This window comes from Talpa occidentalis, unplaced genomic scaffold (assembly GCF_014898055.3).
Source record: "Talpa occidentalis isolate TD23 unplaced genomic scaffold, MPIMG_talOcc4v2.1 talOcc4.3, whole genome shotgun sequence".
Classification (NCBI taxonomy): domain Eukaryota; kingdom Metazoa; phylum Chordata; class Mammalia; order Eulipotyphla; family Talpidae; genus Talpa; species Talpa occidentalis.
Genome location: NW_023603184.1, coordinates 25,213,597 through 25,236,671, shown reverse-complemented (window position 1 = coordinate 25,236,671; position 23,075 = coordinate 25,213,597). Strand labels below are relative to the sequence as shown.

At 35.3% G+C, this 23,075-nt stretch overlaps 1 protein-coding gene across 4 annotated transcripts in view; it reads left to right on the top strand.

Annotated features, from left to right (window-relative positions):
• STK33 (serine/threonine kinase 33) overlaps positions 1-23,075 on the top strand; it is a 152,839-nt gene that overhangs the window by 100,526 nt on the left and 29,238 nt on the right. For all 4 annotated transcript variants that reach the window (XM_037522619.2, XM_054699365.1, XM_037522617.2 and 1 more), the window contains 6 exons: positions 2,245-2,383; positions 5,442-5,530; positions 7,719-7,803; positions 13,302-13,377; positions 18,194-18,306; positions 18,730-18,815. In XM_037522619.2, the coding sequence (XP_037378516.1) occupies positions 2,245-2,383; positions 5,442-5,530; positions 7,719-7,803; positions 13,302-13,377; positions 18,194-18,306; positions 18,730-18,815 (588 nt within the window). The remainder of the gene's footprint in view (positions 1-2,244; positions 2,384-5,441; positions 5,531-7,718; positions 7,804-13,301; positions 13,378-18,193; positions 18,307-18,729; positions 18,816-23,075) is intronic.

Genomic DNA, 23,075 nt, shown 5'->3' with positions numbered 1-23,075 from the left:
TAGTCTGTGTTACTCCATCTTAGGTACTGGTAGGAATCTTTATCTAAAATAGTCTAAAGACAAAGGAAGCCATTTTCTGTGATTGTCTGTTTTCATGTATTACTTGCCCTTGACTCACACAGATCAGACCTGCCTTCCCCCGAGCCCCTTTCCAATTCACACAAATGCCTAGACTGCCACTGAAGCCATCTTAAGTATTACTGGAAGTTGCTACCTGATTGGTGATTAGTACTCATTATCCAATCTGACCATGTTATAGTTTCTAGTTGAAATATTCTCTAGGTCTACACAATTATTTTTAATAATTATAAAAATAATTTTTAAAACTTTGATACTAATTTGTTAACCTTCGATATTTAAAATTGATACCAAATTGGAAGGACTGTTAATCAAACTTTCCCTTCCAAAAAGATTACTTATCATTTCATGTACCAGTGATCCCTACAGTGCTATCAGGGAAAAAAAACATGGCCCAGCTCAAAAGCTTATTCATGTTTTAGACTACACAATTCTCTAGTTATTTTTGAAATTCTAAAGCATCCTGAGGTTTAGTGAATCAGAATTTTGACTACAGGAGGAAAGGATGTTAGCCTCTCTTCCTGTTTTTATGCTTTTTAACTGAACATAGAAGTTGCATTAGTAGTGGACATAGAATATAACCCAAAATCTTTTTTATTTTATATATTTACATCATTTTTCATTTTTGCACAATGTATGCACTTTCATCTTGGTTATAGTGCCCATACAATTCCCACCCACCTTGTTTTGATCCTACTCCCGCCTCCCTCCCCTGCAGTGTGTCTCTTGTTTATAGTTGCTTGTTGATTTTGATTTTTACTTTATCATAATTAAGTTTTTTTCCTGGTCTCTTATATAGGTTTTCTAGATTCCTGCTATGAGTGAGACCATCCGCTATTTTTCTTTTTCTTTCTGGCTTATTTTGCTGAGCATGATCCCTTCAGCTCCATCCATATTGCTGCAAATTGCATGACTTTATCTTTTTTGATTGCTGAGTAATATTCCATTGTGTATGTGTACCACATCTTCTTGATCCAGTCGTCTATTTTTGGGAATTTGGGTATAACCCAAAATCTTAAAAACAACAACAAAAATCTAGTGTCAGAGGACAGAATAGAGATATGGAAGGTAGTCTGTGTCTAAATAGCAATTGTGATGAAAAAGACTTCCATTTTAGTAGACTCTGAATCTTTTTTACTGAATAAATGATCTGTTGGGAATACCTGAAATGATCCTAATATTTACCAACAGAAACAGCAAATATGGAAGAGATAATTCATCCATGGCTTTTTATCACACATACCCAATTAGTTACTAAGCCCACTGTTCCTTCCTTCTAGGTATTTTTCACATCATTGTCTTTTTCCCCTTATTGTCTTCATTCTGCACCATAAGCTCTAAATATGTTACATTTTTTAATGTTTGAAAAAATTTAATAGAGTAATATGATATGTGAAAATTATATGAAAGTAAAAGTTCAAAGTTCAAAAATAAAGCTTTATTGTATTGTTTATGGCTGCTTTCATGCTATGACAGCAAAGTTGTGAATAAGACTGTATGACCTGCAATGCCAAAAATATTCTGGATCTGGCCTTACAGAAAAGGCTTGCTGAGTCCTGCTCTATGCTATGGTTAGGATGTTCATTTTGAAATTCATTGTTGAAAATAGCACAAACATTTCCCCACACTCCAGACAGCATCATAAAAATCTTCCATGAAATATAAACTCCTTTGCGTAATATCCAAGACACTTTACAACATGGTACCAACCTCTTCTTTCTAGCCCATACCTCATACCACTCCATCCTTCTCTGCCATACCAAACTCCCAATACTGAGATATTTGTTCTTTTAATACCACTGCTTGTGTTCAGCCTGTTTTTGCCTACATCCCCTACCTGTGAATCCCTCTTCAGGCATCTAGACCTCCCTTGAATATCTCCTCTCAATGAGCGTGTTAGGCAGAGGCTCCCCTCTGTAACCTCAGAGCTTTTGGGGCATACCTTTTCTACAGCACTTAACATATGATATTATAATAATTATACTGTGAGTTCCTTGAGGGTAAAGACCATTCCTACAGTATTCTCAGCAGTTTCTTGTAGGTGATAAATAACAAACATTTTGGAATGAATAGATTGATGATTATAATCGTACCATGTATGATGTAATATATAACATTTTGAAGCTGCCCAACTATATAACTAGCTCTTTCTTCAAATAATTTCAGAAAATGTACCTTGTGATGGAACTTTGTGAGGATGGAGAACTCAAAGAAATTCTGGCTAGGAAAGAGCATTTCTCAGAGAATGAGACAAGGTGGATCATTCAAAGTCTTGCATCAGCTATAGCATATCTTCACCATAATGGTAAGAAGATCATTCAGTTTAGCTCATTAACTCCATGAATACATATGTCACCTTTGCTTATGGGTAATTGTATTCAGGACTCAGAGTCACAGAAATAATGCTTATTAATATAAGATTTCATCTTAAAAATTAAAAATATTCCTTCATAACTTTAGTTATAGATTGTGTTTTAATTTAAAACATGGCAAGTATATGAAATTACATTGTACATGGACAAGGATAAAGTTAAGAACATTTCTATTTAACAGTTTTAAAAGCAGCAAATATTATCAAAAAGTAGACAATTATAAAAGGGAAGTTTTTTAAAACATTGATATTTAAACTCTGTATTCTAGGCATTGTTTTTTTTTTTAGATTTAACTTTTAGGGCAGTTTTAGGTTCACATCAAAAGCAAACAGATGATACAGAGATTTCCCATGTTTTCCTGCCCCCATACATACATGGCTTCCCTCATTATCAGTATCCGCCAGGAGTGTGGTACCTTTGTTACAGCTGATAAACCTACACTGACACATCATCATCACCCAAAATGCACAGTTTACATTAGGTTTCATTCTTGGTGGTTCACATTCCATAGTTTTTAATGAATATATAATGCCATGTATCCACCATTGTAGCATCAAGAAAAAATAGTTTCACTACATTAAAGTCCATATTTGAAAAGTATCCTAATTATCCTAATTGCTTTACTGTTATTTGATGTTACTGCTGCTACTTTTGTGTTCCTCCTTTTTTTTTCAAGGTTAGTTTCACTTACTTGTTACTTCAGAAGCTTTTCATTTTACAGATGAGAAAAAAACCTTGTTCCAGAGAGGTAGAGAGAGGGACGTGGTTGTTGCATTGGGCAACACCACAGTGACAAAGACACGGGAATCATGGAGTGTGCTGCACAAGGCAGGATGCTGCTGAGAGCAAGATCCTGGCCATTTTTATTGATAGCACAATCATAGAGCATCAGCTATGTGCATTAGGAGGACAAGGAGAAAAGGATGGGTGAAACTCAGGAATATTATCTAAGGCTTGGGGGACACGAGTCTGCTGACCATGTTATCAGCTTGATGACCAGGTGTTGTCATGGAAACTAGACCCCAGAACCCTGGCCATGGTCCTAATCTTATCAACAAGGCATTCTACTGATGAGCTTCTGGGGTCCCTTGTCATACATCGGTCCTCAGCCCCCCAGGTGTTCCCAGTCACATCTCAGGATGTATGAGTCAGGAGTAAGTTTATGCATCTGTCCCGGGTGTTCCCGGTCATATCTCTTGATGCATACCCTTTCCAGAGTGATCAAGCTTTCTGCTCTTGATTGATATGAAAGGCACCTTGTAAGGTTTGGCTCATATGACTGTGACTGGACAGTTCTGACCTTTGTATAGGAATGCAGAACGGCAGGTAACCATAATGGTGGCTGAACAGACCACTTAAGTCTAGCATCCGCTTGAGTCTAGCAGACCCACATGTGGTTAGGTTAGCAGAGTTAGGATGAGAACCTGCTGCACTATGGTTGATGCCAGAGTTATAAGATCAAAAGAGGACACTGGTGGGAAAGTGAGTACAGAAAACAATTTATAATTCAGTACAATAATTTCTCTAATGGAGAGCCATATAAAATGCAAGGAGCATAACATTTTTTTTTTTTTAATTTGGAAAGGCAAAAAAATTCACAGAGGAAACAAAACTTGAGAGGACAACAATTTTTGCAAGGGCAGAAAACCAAAAGCTTAGTATTATACTAATGTCAGTTCTCTCACACTATGCTATAAATTCAGTATAATTCAAAACAAAATCTTTTTTTTAAAGATTTATTTATTTATTTATTTATACAAGCACTGGGTACAGTCAGAAGCGCGGGAGGGTGAGAGAATTCACCAGAGCCAGAGCAGGGAGCAGAGCAGGCAGAAGGACCAAAGTACACTGCTGAGGGGAGCAGCAGGCGGCAGGAGAGGTCTGCGCGCCATGTGGGACCCTCCTCCGGTGGCCGGGGAGCAGCCGGGGATCGAACCGGCACCGCAGAGGCTTCGGGCAGCTTCGCAACCCAGCGCTCAACTGCTGCGCCACCGGGGAGGCCCTCAAAACAAAATCTTAATGGAACTTTTCATGATACTTAATAAGATTATTTGAATCAGGAGAGAACAACAAAGAAAACAATGGAGGCAACAGGGGGACATGCCCTGCCGAGGATCAAAATATGTCATAAAGATGTATTAATTAGAGCTGTGTGGTACATATGTAAGAAGAGATAATCAAAGGAGATAATAGAAACAATAAAAATTCTAAAAACAAAACCTGAGAATGTGAGGGAACTAGAAATGGTTAGATATAATTACCTGTTTGGGGTTCATTCAGCTACATTTTCCCAACAATTATATATTAAACTTTTTAAGTCTAGAGAAATGATTACTGTAGCTATGAACAGAATCAATTATTTTCAAAGGAAGTAGTTGATACATTACTATTTGCATAGATAGGAAATTCCTACCTGAGATCTAACATGTTCAACTGGAAATTTTGTGTCCAAAGGGGCTTTGTTTTTTAAATGTAATGTATAGAGAGTAGGGAAAGTGTGTGCTGACATTGTGGAACATCATACTGAAATAAGTACAATTCGTATACATGTAGCCAAATTGCAATGTGTTAAATGTTTTATTGGTATTAGCAGATGCATAGAAATAAAGAAACAGTCCTCCATTTGACTATCTAGCTATATGGGAAACCTAACTGGGCTTATAACTGCAGTTGTCTCCTTCCTATCTGGGAACACCTACCCTGGACAAGTTCCTCTTCCATACTCCCCAGGCCACTTGTTATGGAGAGTGCTTACTGGGCAACAGGGGGATGGGTAGAGACTAGGCAGAAAAGAAAGTGGTTCCTTAAGGTTAGAAATGGGAAGAAAAGGCATTTGCATATAAGGAAATGGAACAGCAGAATTACACTTGGCCCTCAAATTTTTCAACAGTGAACACTGATTTTTGAAATATATTTATTTGTTCTAACTGTGTCCCCACTAGTTATTTTTCCTTACTCATTTAATTTGGTTTTTCTTTATTTTCTTGGTAGGTATAGTACATAGAGACCTAAAACTGGAAAACATATTGGTTAAAAGCAGCTTTATTGATGCTAACAATGAAATGAACTTAAACATAAAGGTAAGGTATTAGGAATGGTGATAAATATTTGCCTATAAATAGCTTGATAGCAAAGTGGCAAAATGCATCCTCTTTGTAGATATATTTTGGTAGCTTTTGAGCAACCAGAAAATATGTGGCTTGTACTTAGAAAATGAAAATTTCATAAAAGAGCTTTTATCTGACAAGAATAATTTTACAAGTTAAGTGGTACTATTGATTTTTTTTAGTACATATGCGTTTGCATAGTTTTAAATCATTAGTTAATAGCAAGCACACAGATGCTCTGAATTTTAATTAATTTCCAAATTATGCCTGGTGATTTGATGTAAATATGTTACAGATTTAGAGCAAAGCATACCTTGGCTGTGCTTTTGATACTAAATTAATGCTGTCTTTATTTCTCATTGAAAATTTTCCTGGGTATTAATATTTATATCCTAAGTACAATTAATATGCCAAGTGTTTATTCTTGAAGATTTTATTCAAATTAAGTGCTTCCTAATGTTAAATAAATGATAGGATACATTATTTATTACTTAGCACTTTAATAGTGGCTGCTTTCAAAATATATGAATGTGTTAATTTAGGAAGAAAATGTTTTTTGTGAATAACTTACTCTGTTACTGAAGCTAAATCCCTATATAGTAGGTTTAACAGCAATGATTTTTTAACCAAGTAAATGTTCTTGAATAATTTCATTGCAAACTCTATGAGGGTAGGAATTATTCACTGTTGTATATAGAGTAATGCCTAAAATATAGTATGTGCTTAGTTAATCTTTGATGAATGAAAGAATAAATGCTTTCCAAATAATTGAATTGAATCATGAAATATTGTGTTTATTTGAGATCTGTGTAGATTTTCTGTGGCCAAACACATGTATCATAATGTTCTAAGTAGGATAATTTTGAAAACTCCTAGAGAAACTGGTTATTCAGTTAAATAGCAACATCAATGTCGATAGAAACATTTTCTTATTCTATAAGGCACTGGAATCTGTGTGTATCTATAAACCAATAGCCTATTTTTGGTTGCATGACAATAAATGTGCTTGTTTTTCTGCTTTCAGCCCAAGGCTGTTCCAACTTGGGAGACAAGACCAAGGGCACATGCTGAATATTTAATAACCAAATGTTTAATGACCAAGATTTAGAACTCAGCAGAAAGACTGCAGTTGCAGCAGTAGGCCTCCAGTGTATTAGTAGTTATACTGTTTTCATTTTCCTGTTAATTTATTTCACATGGTTTTTAATAGTATGGTAATTGTTTTAATTGGGATAGTCTAAAAACAAAGGAAATAATAGTAAAGATTGTATTTACTATAAGTAGTGATGTATAAATAATTATACAATGGAGCATTTCAATGAGTGCTGACAAGAATAATGATTTTCATCTTTATCAGTGCTTTAAATTGGATCATAGCTTAAGTTATTAGAAAAATTAATAACATACTCAGACAAAAATTTATTTTACAGTGAAAGAGATTTTTTATTATTTTTTTATTTTTTAAATTTTATGTATTTTTACATCATTTTTCATTTTTGCACAATATGCATTTTCATCTTGATTATAGTCCCCATATAATTCCCAACCCTTTATTTTGATCCTACTCCCTCCTCTCTTCCCTGTAGTGTATCTCTGGTGGTACATATACACAACAGAATATTACTCAGCAATCAAAAAAGATAAATACATGCAATTTGCAGCAACACGGATGGAGCTAGAAGGGATCATGCTCAGTGAAATAAGCCAGAAAGAAAAAGAAAAATACCAGATGGTCTCACTCATAGCAGGAATCTAGAAAACCTAAATAAAGGACCAGGAAAAAGACTAATTATAATAAAGTAAAAATCAAAATCAACAAGAAAGAGATTTTTTTAAAGTGACTTTTATCAGAAAAATAAAACAAATGTCTTCTTTGAAAATACAACTTCCTATATTGTACCTCTAAATTTATTTAGAAGGAATGAACAATCCAACATCATGGGCATTTGCTCAAGATTTCAGAAACCAAACTTCTCTTTACCAAGTTCCTTTTTTACAAAAAGAAGCGGGGGGTGGAGCAAAGTTGTTAATACAAGTAGAACCCCTCTAGCCTCAAAACCCCCAAATTATATACATTTACAGTGTACTGAAAAATCCTCCCTTCAGGATGAGTGAAGCTCTGAGACAGGGAAACACCTGACTCTGTTTGAATTTCTTCCAGGTGACTGATTTTGGCTTAGCCGTAAAGAAGCATGGTAGGAGTGAAGCCATGTTGCAGACCACATGTGGGACGCCTATCTATATGGGTAAGTTTAGAGGCTTCAAATGATTTTTTTTTGTGTAAAAAAAATGGAACAACTAATATGGATTAAAACCTGATTAATTTGATTTTTTTTTTTTTTAAAATTTTTTTTTTTTTAAATTTTTTTTTTTTTTTATAGAGGCATGCTTTATTTATTTGTTTGCTGGTTTGTTTGTTTGTTTGTTTTTGTTTATACATGCACTGGGTACAGTCAGAAGCGCGGGAGGGTGAGAGAATTCACCAGAGCCAGAGCGGGGAGCAGAGCAGGCAGAAGGACCGAAGTACACTGCTGAGGGGAGCAGCGGGCGGCAGGAGAGGTCTGCACGCCATGTGGGACCCTCCTCTGGTGGCCGGGGAGCAGCCGGGGATCGAACCGGCGCCGCAGAGGCCGCGGGCAGCTTCGCAACCCAGCGCTCAACCGCTGCGCCACCAGGGAGGCCCTGATTAATTTGATTTTTATCAACACTTAGTGGCCCTGATTGAACTAGTTGTTCTTTTGTTAGGTCAGCTGATTTCAGTTGTTTTAGCATTTTTATCATATTCTTATCTTCAAAGATTGTAGTTTTTTATTATTTCTCTGGGCTCTTCTTAAAGTTGTTAATATTTATTAGGTAGTCATAACCAAAAAGAATTACTGTTTGTGTTTTTTTCATGCTAAAATCATGTGTGTATGTTGCTTCTTTCCCTTTTTTTCCCAGTTTCATTGACATCAAATAGTTTTTCAGAGAGTACTGATTAAATATATTTGGTAAGGCAAGTTTCCTAAATTTTCCTGATGTGATTTTTTTTTTAAAGATTATTTATGCACACAAGAGCTGGGGCACAGGCCAGAGGTTTGTGGGGGGGAGGGTGAGCGGATTCGCCAGAGACAGAGTGGGGAAAAGAACAGTCAGATTGACTGAAATACTCTACTGAGGGGTGCATTGGGTGAGCCAGGAGAGGTCTGCTGCACCATGTGGGTTGCTCCCTGGCTGTCTGGAAATCAACTCGTGCTGCAGTGGCTGTGGATAGCTTCATAGGCTGCGTCCCAACCCTTGTGCCACCAGGGAGGTCCCTTCCTGATGTGATTTTAACAGCTTTTTTGAAGTATAGTTTAAGTACCATAGTGCAATCCAGTTATTTTTCATACATTCAGATAATTGTGCAATCATTACTGCAATACACTTTTAGGAAAAAAAAGTTATCTCAGGCCCATTTGTACTCTATCTCTTTCCTACCCCAATGCCACATAATTACTAATCTTTTCATCTCTCTGGATTTGCTTTTTCTGGGCATTTCATATAAGTGGAGTCATAGAGTATGTAGTTTTCTATGTCTGACTTCTTTTGCTGAGCATAATTACATTCCTAGCATGTACTATAGTCTGTTCCTTTATATTACTGAGTTACATGTTCCTTTACATGTCATTAATATAAAGAAATAATTCTTTGTATACCATTGTATGGATATGCTAAATATAAAGCAATGTAGTACATTGTTTGAATTTGCCACATTTTGTTTATCTACTTATCAATCAATGGATATGTATGGTGATTCCAGTTTGGGGCTGTTATAAATACTACTACTATGAACTGTCTCTTGTAAATCTTTTTATGAACATATGGCTTCATTTTTCTTGGATAGCTACCTAGGAGTAAGATTGCTGGATTACATATTGTTCAAAATCTGCCAAATGATTTTCTAAAGTAGCTGTAACAGTTATCTTTTTACCAGTTTATACCTTTGCCAACACTTGATATTACCTGTCTTTTAAATTACAGCCACTTTAGTGGGTATGAAGTAGTATCTTATGGTTTTTAATTTGCATTATCTTAATGACTAATGATGTTGAGCATTCTTTCATGTACTTACTAATTACTCATATGTCTTCTCTGATGAATATCCATTTGAATCTCTCTCTCTCTCTCTCTCTCTATATATATATATATATATCCTTAAACATTTATTACTGAAATAATTATTCTAATAATTTTAAAATGTTGAACCATCCTTGCATTTTTTTGTTTTTGTTTTTGTTTTTAACCTTGTGGTTTATGCAATTTGGTGGTTCATTTAGTTTCAATATCATTGTCAGAGTTGTGAATGTTGGGCAGAGCTCCGAGTTAACCTGCATAAAATTAAATTTAATCCTGGGGCCTCCCCAGTGGCGCAGCACTGTGGAGCTGTCTGCAGTATCTGCAGTGCCAGTTCGATTCCTGGCCGGCCAGGGAGATTCCCACATGGCGAGGCAGACCTCTCCTGTCTTGCCCGTTGTTCCCCTCAGCAGTGTATTTCAGTCAGTCTGCCTGTTCTGCTCCCCACTCTGTCTCTGGTGAATCCTCTCACCCCCCACACCTCTGGCCTGTACCCCAGTTCTTGTATGCATAAATAAATCTTTAAAAAATTAAATTTAATTGTAATTAAATTCATTTCCATAATGGTATTCTTTTTTATTATAATTTTAGGGTTACCTTTTTACTAATTCATATGTGCTAATTTTCTGCTCACCATCCCTGCATTTTTTAATTAAATTCCACTTGGCTTAATATACTGCTCTATTCAATTTGCCACTATTTTTATTTTTATTTTTATTTAGGAGCTCAGTGTGGATATCTGTCTTTTGACTGTCTTTGTCTTTTTTATTGCTAGGATTTTAATAGTCCCATTTAAAAAAATAAAATGTCTTCACTGTTTATATGCTCATGAACCATTTAAGCAATAAAAATTATCCATTCATTATGGTTTGATGAAATGTCTTCTTATAATTCTTATGTCCTGAAACCCTTTGGGGATAAAGTTTCTATCATATTTTTAATTTATAATATATTGTTCAAATTATCCACATTTTCTTGAATCATTTTGACAAATTTTGTTTTTAGAAAGTTGTTCTTTTATAAGATTTAATGTTGCATTGGATATTTTAAAAGTATGTATTTTTCTGGTTTGTTGAACATAGAAGCTTCAGTGTGTATGTGTTTGTAAAATCAAATATGATACTTCTGCAAGTTAGACTTCCATATCATTAATTTCATTTTGATTTATTTACCTACTGATTTCTGAGAAAGTTGTTAAAGCCACCACCTGGAGAGGGTTTTGGCAAATTCTTATTATACTTTTAGTAGATTTCCTTAACGATCTACTTTATTGGCATATAATTTGCATACAATAATATGCACAAATATTAAGTGTCAAGATTGATGAGTTGATAAATGCATATATTTGTGTGATCACCACCCCAATGAAGATATAGTATATTTCTACCACTCCAAAAAGTTCCTGTATGTCCCTCTTAATCACTACCCAGACTCTGGCACTACTGATAATTTCTATCACCATAGCTTAGTTTTTGATTGTCTAGAACTTCATATAAATTGAATACAGTTCATATTCTTTTGTGTCTGTTGTCTGTACTGTGTAATAAAGTCTTACCTATATTGTTGTATGTAGTTTATTCATTCTTATTGCTAAGGTGTATACCTAGTTTATTTTTTTTATTTTTTTTAAAGATTTATTTATTTATTCATACAAGCACTGGGTACAGTCAGAAGCGCAGGAGGGTGAGAGAATTCACCAGAGCCAGAGCAGGGAGCAGAACAGGCAGAAGGACCTAAGTACACTGCTGAGGGGTGCAGCGGGCGGCAGGAGAGGTCTGCGCGCCATGCGGGACCCTCACCCCGGCGGCGGCCGGGGATCGAACCGGTGCTGCAGAGGCTGTGGGCAGCCTCGCAGCCCAGCACTCAACCGCTGCGCCACCGGGGAGGCCCTGTATACCTAGTTTATTGTTTAAATTTTTGGTTTCTTTTTTGCCTACTTGATGCATAAAGTTTCAATATTATTTTGTTTTATTTACAAAAAAGCTACTTCAGATTCTGTTCATATCCTCTTGTTGGTAAAAGACATCTGGTCTGTAATAACATAGGAAAAATATATCCAAATACCCTGAGTTTTCTGCCTACTTATTAGTTGTCTACACTGATAACAAGTGAGAGAACAAGAAAGGAGACAGATGGTTTGCAGAGCTTTGCTGACTTCCTAAATGGCTCCATGGCACAGTCATTCTGGCCTCTGCCTCCCTATGAGAGCTGTGATGACAGTACAAGTAGAAATGCCCCTGATAAATAAGAAGACTCTAAAGGGTGAGGACCAGGAATTCTGTGCCCCTGCAGTGGGCTGTACCTGGATGGAGATCTTTCTGGAATCTAATCAGAGAATTTGCCCTTGTCTTAGATACACAGCCATAGAACAGCTTGAATTTTAATGATTTAGTATTTAAAGAGTTAGAGAATACAAGCAGTTGCTTAAAGGAAACTTAGTTAGTTTCAATAATTTAGAGACTAATTACTCATTTTGTTAATTATCTAGTCTTTTCTCATTCTTCTGTTTACCTTTTGATTCTTTTTTGTTGCTTTTTAGTTCCTTTAACAGTAGGCAAAGGAAATGAAACTCCTTTTACCTTTAGTTGTTATAAAAGAGGTTTTGTGTGTGTATGTGTGTAGGTAGGAGAGATTGAAACTGTTTTTTTAAAATAGAAACAACTTTTAAGCTGTAGGTATTCTATACTGGTAACTTTAGACAAGTCATTTTCTATATCTGAACCTTGGTTTCCTCATTGGTAATGGAAATCAAATGCCTATATATCCATCTCATAAGTCTTAATTTATACATATGTAACATAATATATATACACTTTGTAAATTGTATAATTTTATTAAAATATATACATATATTTTATATTTATATTTATAAGTGTTTATGTTTATTTTTGGATAAATATTGCTAGCTATACAGATAAAAGAAACACATTCCAGAGATATCACAATGTGACTATTAAAAATGTATTCATTAAAAAAATAGCTACATTAAAGTGAAATCAAAAAGATTGTGTAAAGTAACCATATTATGAATATGGTGTGAAGAGTTGGGAGGTGAGGAATCGCTGGGTCCTAGCAAGTCCTTGTCCTGTGACTGACTTTTGATCCAGTTCTCTTGTGTGCACTCATTTTTAGTTTTCTCATTTAGAAAATGTGGAAAATATCTCCTATTCTGTCAGAGGAGTGGTGGGATATTGTTACTGGTGTTTTACTAAAGTGATTTATAACCCTTTATCTTAGTTTTTCTATGAATTCAGATTTCTACATGTTAGGTTTGCTTTAAATTACTTACACTTAAGGCATGTTTTCAATTCTATTTTGGGAAAAGAACTGAGATATTGTCGTTTTCTAGTATAACCACACAATCTTTATAAAATCATTTCTTAGCAATTTCAATGGAATGAAGAGTGGGACATTTAGTTATACTCTTTGTGCTATCATTCCATTAGAAGCGAAATGACAGGAACGAGGATGCAGTGACATCAGTTGTTAAGGCATGTACATTATTCATTTAGCATCTGCTGTTGGTTCTCTTTTTCCCTGTGGGGGAATAAATTATAACACTTCAGCACATTTTTCATGCTTTGTGTTTAAGCATTTAAAAGTAATTTATTCTATTATTAATATATTTTTATTTCTACTTGTTTGGCAGCCCCTGAAGTTATCAATGCCCACGACTATAGCCAGCAGTGTGACATTTGGAGCATAGGTGTCATAATGTATATTTTGTAAGTAGCCTGCTAAATATACAGTTTTAAGTGAATGGATAGTCTTTAAAAGTAGAGCTACGTAGATTTTAAGTTAAACCTGAACAATAACTTCTTTAAAAGCTACTGAAAAACAACTGGGAAATCATTCTAAAAGCTAACTTATTAGTTGTCAGGTACATTTATTAAGGTGTTTTTTTTGTTTTTGTTTTGTTTTTTGTTTTTTGTGGGACCTTCGCAGCAGCCAGGGAATGAACCGGCGCTGCAGAGGCTGCAGGCAGCCTCACAGCCCAGTGCTCAACCACTGCGCCACCAGGGGAGGCCCCATTTATTATTTTTACTTTTCATTGATATGTAAGTGCTACAATATATTGTGTTATCTTAGCAAAGTGAAAAACTTGCCTTAATACCTAGATTGTTTGCTACAAACCAAAAACCCCTTGGTATTTTTTCAAGTTAGAGGGAGGTACCAGGGCCTGGCACTAGAACTATCCTTAGGAAGAGGGCATATGTGAGGAATGGGCACTAACTAGCTAGAGATTCAGTCAGATCCAGAAAGTGTTCTGCTGTTCCTAATTTTCTTAATGCCACTGAAAATAGTCTCTTGCTCTTCCTTCTACCTCATGCTCAAACCCTTTGTCCTGTTCATTTTTCCTTTGAAGTGTCTTCATCTATTCCTTAACTTTTCTTCACTTATATAATTTCTTCTCATGATCCCTTGTCTAGAATATTACAATGTGTCTCTGACTGTCATTTTCCTAGTTTATCCTTTATATTACTATTAGGGTTGTCTTTCTAAATCTCAATTCTGATTATACTGCTTTCTTATAACCAACCTCTGATAATTCTTCCTTGCGATAGAAAAATGTGAGAATATCTCAACATGGTATATCATAGCAAATATTTTATGACCTGGCTCCAGGATACCTTTCCAATTTTGCTGGATATGTCTTCCCATGTACCCACCCTGTGCGGTGGCCACTCTAGGCTACTCTATGACTTAAATACACCCACTGTTGCATGCCTCTGTATCTTTGCTCATAAAGTTCTTTCTACCTACTATGTTTTTTTCTTTTCTACTAACCTTTTCCCTGGGTGGACCCAACTCAATAATTAATGCCTTCTGTTTCCCTAACCCCTACCCTACCCCAGCAGAGTTACTATATGCATGATGTATTTAATCTCCTATACTCCACAGAAAATTTAAGTCAACATACAAAAATCCATACAAAACAGTAACACTGAAAGAGAAAATGATAAGGTAAAACTATTTAACCCAAAAGTGCACATTTATAAATCCTCTAGTATTAAATTTGTTGGAATTTCTGTGCTTTCTTAATAAGAAATATGAAATCTTATATTTATGACAATATAGATGTAACTGGAGGGGATTATGCCAAGTGAAATAAGTCAAAAGGAGAAAGACAAATATACCAAATGACTTACAAACAAATATACCAAATGACAAAGAAACAAAACAAAGGAGCAGAATAAACCAAAACAGACCCTAGAAATCTAACTATAGAATTAATTCTACTGGAGCGGGAGGGTAGAGAGGGCAAGGTATGGAGGGGCCTAATGGACTTTAATGGATAATTATGAGTGTTTTGGTTGTGGGTATGGTGTAATAACATACATCTGGAGTGAATCTCTAACTCTAAATAATATAGTGTTTTAAACCAATATTATCTCAATAAAAATAATACAATTTAAAAAATTCTGCTTTCTTATATTGCTGTCAGGTTGTCAGCACTTTAAAAAACTAGATTATAATATGGTAAAATAATTCTATCATGTGTATTATATCCTTTTCCTTTGCTCTAAATTCCATGAAGGACAGAGATCTTAAGTTATTCATTTTTGTATCTCTGGCAGCTGATACAATAGTAGGAATACTACAAATATAGCAGGAATGCTCAATATATGTTAGTTAAATTGAATTAAAGTATTGTCTAAGAGGTGTTCTGAAAGTTAGTGACCATTGATCTGACTCTTGGTGAATATGAACATTTTTATGTTGATGCAACATTAGTTTTATGGCCATATTGAAGATTTCACCTCTTCCAGATCATTTCCAAATATTGACATCACAGTAGTTACATTTTCACAGTTCTGTGAAATAGAATACACAGGCAATAGAAATTGGATGATATGATTGTCTTTAACTCAGATGATCAACACACATTGCTGCTTAGATTACATAAAGTGTAAATGTATTCACAAAGTTTTTGATCGTTGTTTTGTGCTGATTAGAATCATATCATAAAAATTCTAAGCCTTAGCCTTTAATTAAAAATGTAACTATTTTAAATTAGTCTTTTACATTCTCAAGACTTTTTAGAAAACACAAGTTAAATATATGTATTCTGATGTTACACAATGTATGTGATGTTTGCTGCCTTCTTAGTTTGAATTTGGTGTTAAGGAAAATGATAGTGTATTCCATATCTTATATATTTTTTCTCTTAAAGATTTTTTAATTATTGTATTTAAGAGTGTAGCTGCATATCTTTTTTTTTCTACAGTGCTCTCTCATATAACTAATCTGTGTCTATTCATTAATCTGCCTGAACCCAGTGGCCTTGGAGATAATTTCCTTCACCAAGGGCACAAAACATTATTTTCTCGAAGGGGGTTATTTTCTTGTTTGTCATTTATCTCTCACTCAGTTCTGCTTAATTGAACAATGATAAAATACTTTCTCAAGGTGAAATGAACATATATACTCTTTATTGGTATTATCCTTTACTGTTTTGATCCCTATGAATACAACAGAAAATAATAGGGAGGTTTTAGGAGACATTTTTCATGTGTTGGATTCCCTTTTCTGAATGTGCAGAAAATTGCTGTCATAAAATTCATATGCTGCTGATTGACCAACCATTAGATACATTTGGTGTAAGTAAAATTGCAAAGGACAGAAAAAGTAGAATTTTTTAACTTAGCCCTTAAGCTATAGTCAGGCAATGCAGGAGATCTAAGGAATTGGTGAATGTGCTTATCGCTGGTTGTTAACAGACTCAGTGAGCTGGGCTTTGCTGGGCTTTGCTGGGCTGTGCTTGTTATAATAGATAGTAATTGTCCACTAGGCCATTTTTCTGGCTCTTTTTATTGCATTTTAAAATTACTATTTTAAACAATAGTAAGGCAAGGAAGATCAGAGAGAAGAGGGTCAGAATGAGTTGGAGAAATAGTATTAAAATAAGAATTTGTAGAACAATTTTATAAATATCGACCTTCCTGCAAAAATCCTATTTGTAAATGAAAAGCTTTGTTGCCCAGCCTCGTTGATAAACTACTAAGGTAAAAGCAACTTTTTTTCTCTAGAGAGTTCATTGTCATCATCATCATCATCATCATCATCATCATCATCATGTTACATAAAGTATTTATCAAATTTAGACTTATTCAGAAATGTTCATGGGAAATATTTTTAAAGACCTTAAAAAAACAATTAAAAAACCATTAAAAGTCTGTTAAGAGACTTAGAAGTCATCAAACTTATGAACATAATAGAGCAGCATTTGGGAAGTGTAATGGAACTATACTATTTTATTCTTTCAGTAGTAAAGTAGAAAAATATAATTCTGAGAGTTGAAAAATAAACATACAGAGTTGCCACTGTGTTGAGATCTGTCTGGTTGTCATTTGGGAAATCTAGTTGTTTACAGGGTTGCCTTTACATGGTAGGGCTGACAGTAATGACGATGGCTAACATTTGTTGAGAAACTACTGGGAAGAATTGAACTCAACTTTTAAGCATTTTCTTGTAGTTTGGGATTGGGCCACTTTTTTTTTTTTTAAAGATTTCTTTATTTATACATACAGGAACTGGGGTACAGGCCAGAGTCATGGGGGGTGAGAGGATTCACCATAACAGAGTGGGGAACAGAGCAGGCAGATCAACTGAAACACACTGCTGTGGGGAGCAGCGGGTGAGTCAGGAGAGGTCTGCTGCGCCATGTGGGTAGCTCCCTGGCCAGGAATCGAACTGATGCTGCAGTGGCTGCGGATTTCTTCATAGGTTGCAGCTTAACCCCTTGTGCCACCAGGGAGACCCTGGGTCACTTATTGAAGTATAAGCTTGCCATGCTCTTTGTGAGTACTTCCTGCAGTAAAGTATTCCCTTTAAAAGTTTCTAAAAATGCATAGTCTCTATCTTATAAAATGTGCAAACAAACCCATACTTTGTCTATATACACTGCCCATAGTTTTACTGATATGGGTCATTACATATATGCAGCCTTTATCCTTCCAGACTGAAAGGTAAAGTCATCATCACCGTCTGATTTCCCTCATCGAGACTTTCTTCATTTTGTATACATTTTTGAAGAGTTGTGGCCATTTTAATAAGTTTTGGTTTTGACTAAGAGCCTATAGACAGTCCACTGTTATTGTTGGATTCTTATTATTACTGACAGTTGTATACTGTTTCACTATGGATAAAACTCTTAGATGATTATCAGATCCTTACTATGTACTTTAAGACATTAATTTACCCTTGTTCACAATAATTTATATTTCCTCAGTTATCTGCCACTGTCAATGTGCACTTCACACATCTTCCTGTGTTTTAGTCCCATGTAAATTTAGTGTTTCCTCACCTGGAAGAGCTTTGGGCTTTTTGCAAATCTGGAGGTTATAAAGTAAACAAGGGCCTAGCACTGACCTTGCAAAACCCCCTTGCTTCCATTTTTACATCCAGTGAGGTACCTACTTCTTCCTGTCCTTAAATATAAAATACTGCTACTTCCAATTCCTATGGAAACTTAATTTTCAATACTCTTATTTTGATTACTATTAAAAATTCTAAACAAATTGATTGCCTTTATTGTAGAATGTGCGGAGAACCACCCTTTCTGGCAAGTTCAGAAGAGAAACTTTTTGAATTAATAAGAAAGGGAGAACTACATTTTGAGCATCCAATCTGGGATTCCATAAGTGATAGTGGTAAGTATAAATGTATCAGTATTTATTAAAGCAAATATATATAATATAAGAAAGTTGGCCAGTAAATCGAAATTCTTTTAATCTGTTTAGTGATTAAATATATTTGTAAAAATAAACACTATCTAGTCGTGGAAATAGTTATAGCTTCAAAACTTCCAACAAAAGCAGTAAAAGTTGAAAAAGCAGTAAAAGAGAAAATTTGCTGATCTTCGAGATTGTTTTCTATTGTAGTCCATAAACAAGGAAATCTAGACAATAAACCTTTAAGCCTTAAATTTTATTCATTAGCCATTATACTAATGATGACTTCATTTGATAATTGGTGTCTTTCCTTCATGTCATATAGACATAATCATAGATAAATTAGAAAGTGTATGGTATTATAGTTAAAACAATATTTTCAGTATTTTCCCTTATTTGCAGCTAAAAGTGTTTTGAAACAACTTCTGAAAGTAGACCCTGCTCATAGAATCACAGCTAAGGAACTACTAGATAACCAGTGGTTAACAGTAAGTTACAGTATCACTTTTTTTCTTTCGGTCATGCTATCAGTGTTTATTTCTTTTCATTGGGTCTTATAATTTATATATATTTATATACATATATATTTATCTATATTTATATATATAATTTATATATATAGTCTTTTTAAAACAGTCCATTAGTTTCATATTTTGACAAGTTAAAAAAATTATTAGGCATTGACATATTTCTAAAATGGGTATTTTCAAACTGTTACAACTGTTACCACAATTGTCTGTATAAGTTTATGGAACTTTGATTGAACTTTGCCTTGCTCCATGTTTTGAAGGTATCAAGTCCAATTGAATAGAGGTTTGAAGTATCCATTAATAAGCCTGTGGAAAATCAAAGCAGTCTGTGTACTTTAATGATACAAAGGCACTGAAACCACCAACTTCTCTTTCAACTCTTTTTTTTAAAGATTTATTTATTTATGCATACAAGAGCTGGGGCACAGGCCAGAGGTGCAGGGGGTGGGTGTGGGAGAGAGGATTCACCAGAGACAGAGTGGGGAACAGAACAGGCAGACTGACTGAAATACACTGCTGAGGGGAGCAGTGGGAGAGGCAGGAGAGGTCTGCTGCACCATGTGGGCTGCTCCCTGGTAGGCCAGGGATCAAATTCATGCTGCAGAAGCTGCGGATTGCTTCATAGTCCTGTGCTCAACCCCTTGCGCCAACAGGGAGACCCCTCTTTCAACTTTTGATGCAAGACATCTTTGAGAACTGAGAAAATCTAAGGTGTCTTAACACTGGTGATTATCGTCTTGAAATCTTAAGAAATTTTCATTTACATATTTGCTTTCCCCCTTTAGACTAAATGTTGTGAACATAGTCCCAATGTCTAACAGATCTTTGTAACCTGTACTCAGAAAATTACCTCCTCGCAACAGGAACTATAAAAGAATTTGTTCATCAATATTTTCTTCTATGATAGTATCATCCTGACTTTTAGTTGGTAATGTAGCTATCTAGTCATTTTTGCCAGTTATTCCCCCAGTCTTTGCTAGTTATTATGATAGTCACTGAGATCTAAGTGCAAAAGGGGCAATTTCTGGGAAGTGTCCCCACTGAAAGAAAGGGGTGTGGCAGTCCTGATGCCCATCTTCTTTCCTAGTGACTGGAATACAGACGTGGTGGCTGAAGATTAAGTAGCCATATTAGACATAAAAGTGGAATCCATAAATTGAGGCTGGCAGAGCAGTAAACACGATGCAAGGAAGCAGGGCTATGAGCTCACAGAGCTGCTGTGCCAGCGCACCTGACTGTCAACCTCCAATTTTTTTTATATGAACAGGAAACAAAATTCTGTTGTCTCTCGTCCTTAAGACACTGTAAAATATACAGCTGAACATAATATCAGTTAATACAGTACTTTAATAAGTAATTGCTGAATAAGTGAATGATTCAGAAATGAATAGGTATCTCAGAAAATGAGAACTGAGGTTGGAGATTTCTAGAGATACATAGGAAAATTGTTGCTAGGCAGTTGTCATCTATGAAAAGGACTATAGTACATCTATTACTTGCTAGACACTGTTTTATGTGCTACAGATACATGGTACACTTATACTGAATTAGTATTTTTGAGAGAAGTTGGTGGCTTGGATAGGGTGGTAGCAAAGAAAGGAAGAGGAATAAATATGATATATATATATGGTATAATTGATAGGACTTGGTAATAAATTTGATTAGAAACAAGTATAAAAGAGGAATCAAGGATGACTTCAAGATTTTGCTTTAACAACTGGTTGGATGGTGGTGCCATTTACTGAGATGTGGCAGACTAAAGGAAAATTGGATTTCTTTTCGGAGGAAGGGTGATGAATTAAAAAAGGTTCATATTATATATGCTAAGTCTAACATGCCTATGTGGCTTCAATGACAAAGGGAATAATAACAAAAATAAACAGTTGGGATTACTTCAAGTTAAGAAAGACTTTAACATAGCAAAAACTATGTAAGATTAAACAGACATCTTACTGAATGGGAGAAAATATTCATATGATATATAACTGACAATGAGTGAATATCCAAAATATAGAACAAAATATATAATTGAGCAATAAAAATACAAGAATGCAATTAATAAATGGGTAGCAGATATGAACAGACAGTTGATCAGAGAAGATATGCAGAAGGTCAGATGGAAAAACATTCATCATGGCAACAGAGCTGTAGGTTAAAACCAAAAAAAAAAAATTATCTCAATCAGTGAGAATGCCATGTATTAAAAAGGCCTCCAACAGTTAGTGCCGGAGAGGATGTGGAAAAAGAGGAACCCTGTTACACTGCTAGTTGGAATGTAAAGTGATACAACGATGATGGAAAGTGATCTGAATTTATCTTAAAACTAAAAATGGAAATACCATATGACCCAGTAATCTCACTCTTGGGTGTCTACCCCAAGTATAGGAAATCATCAACACACAAGTATTTGCTCTACAATGTTATTGCAGCACTATTTACAGTAGCTAGAACATGGAAGCATCCTAAATACCCACTGAGAGAGGTGATGTGGTATAACCACACAATGGGCTATCAAGAAAGATGAAATGCTGCCATTTACAGCAAAATTGAGGGTGTTCTAGGGAATTATTTGTAGTGAAGTCAGAATGACAAAGACAAATTCTAGACATTTACATAGCAGACAATTTGATGAGCAAAATACAGAAACTAATAAAGTGAGGGTTCTAAAGTTAAGAGAGGGGGTAGGGAGAAAATTTTCTGAGGATGTCAGGGATGGTGATGGGAAAAAGACAAGGAGTCTGAGATTCTTCCAACTCATGTGCCAATTCTTTGGTGCGAACATAGCATGTGCTAAGCACTGTGGCACATAAATAGATTTACCAGGATGCTAGACTTTATGCCTGTCACTCCTGTAAGCCCCATTTCCTGCTGGGAAAGTCTCAGCAATGAGTACACATGGCCATTGAAAATTTATCAAATTTTCAAAAAGAAGGGTTAAGACCCTTTTTCTTTCGACTCCAGACTTCCTCTGCATTACACTTTCCCTCCTGTCAGCTGTGGCCTCAAGCATTTTTTAAAATTCGCCTAAGGGGAAGAAAGATTAGACAGAGAGATAGCCTATGTGGCATCAGGGTAGAGATATCTAATAGATTATTGAATATATAAGTCTGAAAACTTGCAGGCAAACAATATAACTGAGGCATACAGCAGGGGAGGCATCAGGAGAGGGGTGGAAAAAGGGGAGGAAAGAGCACAAGGGACCATGGTGACAGTTCACAGGGGATGTGGTGGTGGGAGATTTATGGGGACTACATCTGAAGGGAGAAATCAAATATTGTAGAAAAATAAACAATGATGTAAGAAAACAAAAAGATTAAAAAAGAAAAACAAAAAATAAAATGTCATTTAAAATTAAAAATAAATATATGAGTCTGGAACTGAAGAGGTCTGGGCAGGAGACAGAAATTTGGGAGTCATGAATACACACATGCCATAGAAAGCCATTGTACTAAAGAGGTAAATTAGGAAGAAAATACAGATGGAAAGGAAAAGAGACCCCAGTACCCTTCTTTTAGACAATACAACATTTAAAAGAGGAGGAACTAGCAGTGGAGGAAGGAATATCTGATGAGGAAAGAGGAAAATTTAGGACCGTGGTGCCAGGGAAGTTAAGTGAGAAAAATGTGTAAAAAAGAGCAGAGCAGCTCCCAGGTAAATGCTGTGAGAATCAAGATGAAACAAGAAGTTTCCATTAGACTGACCAATAGACTGGTGCTGACCCTGAAGGCCCAGATAAGTTTAGACACCATAAATTGGTGGTGAAATCTTTCTTCATTGAAACGCTTTAATTTTCCTTTGGTAATTTCTAATCATTTCTTTAAATAATATTTTTCCTTCAAGGGCTAAAAAAAGATAGTCTTCACTGAAAAATGGATTATATCTGCCCTCTTCTATATCTGCCTTCTTCTATTTGGTGATCTCTCAAGTGATTCTATACAATAAATATTTCTGGCCTCAAGTAATTGTGCAAATTAATTAGCAGCCAGATCACTGCAAAACTGTACTGAGTAGATGTACAGCAGATCAGAAAGTGTAAAACAGATGGTTTGCCTTAGAAATCTCTCTTTTCAGCATCACACAACATTCGAATTTGGCCATTTAATTATTTGTTTTCTAATTAGTGCAGCTTTATTTCTGGCTTTGGTCATTTTTCCAGAAGTCTCCATTTTGAGTCTCTTTAACATTTGTCTCTATGTAGTCTTGCCAAATTGATAGAGA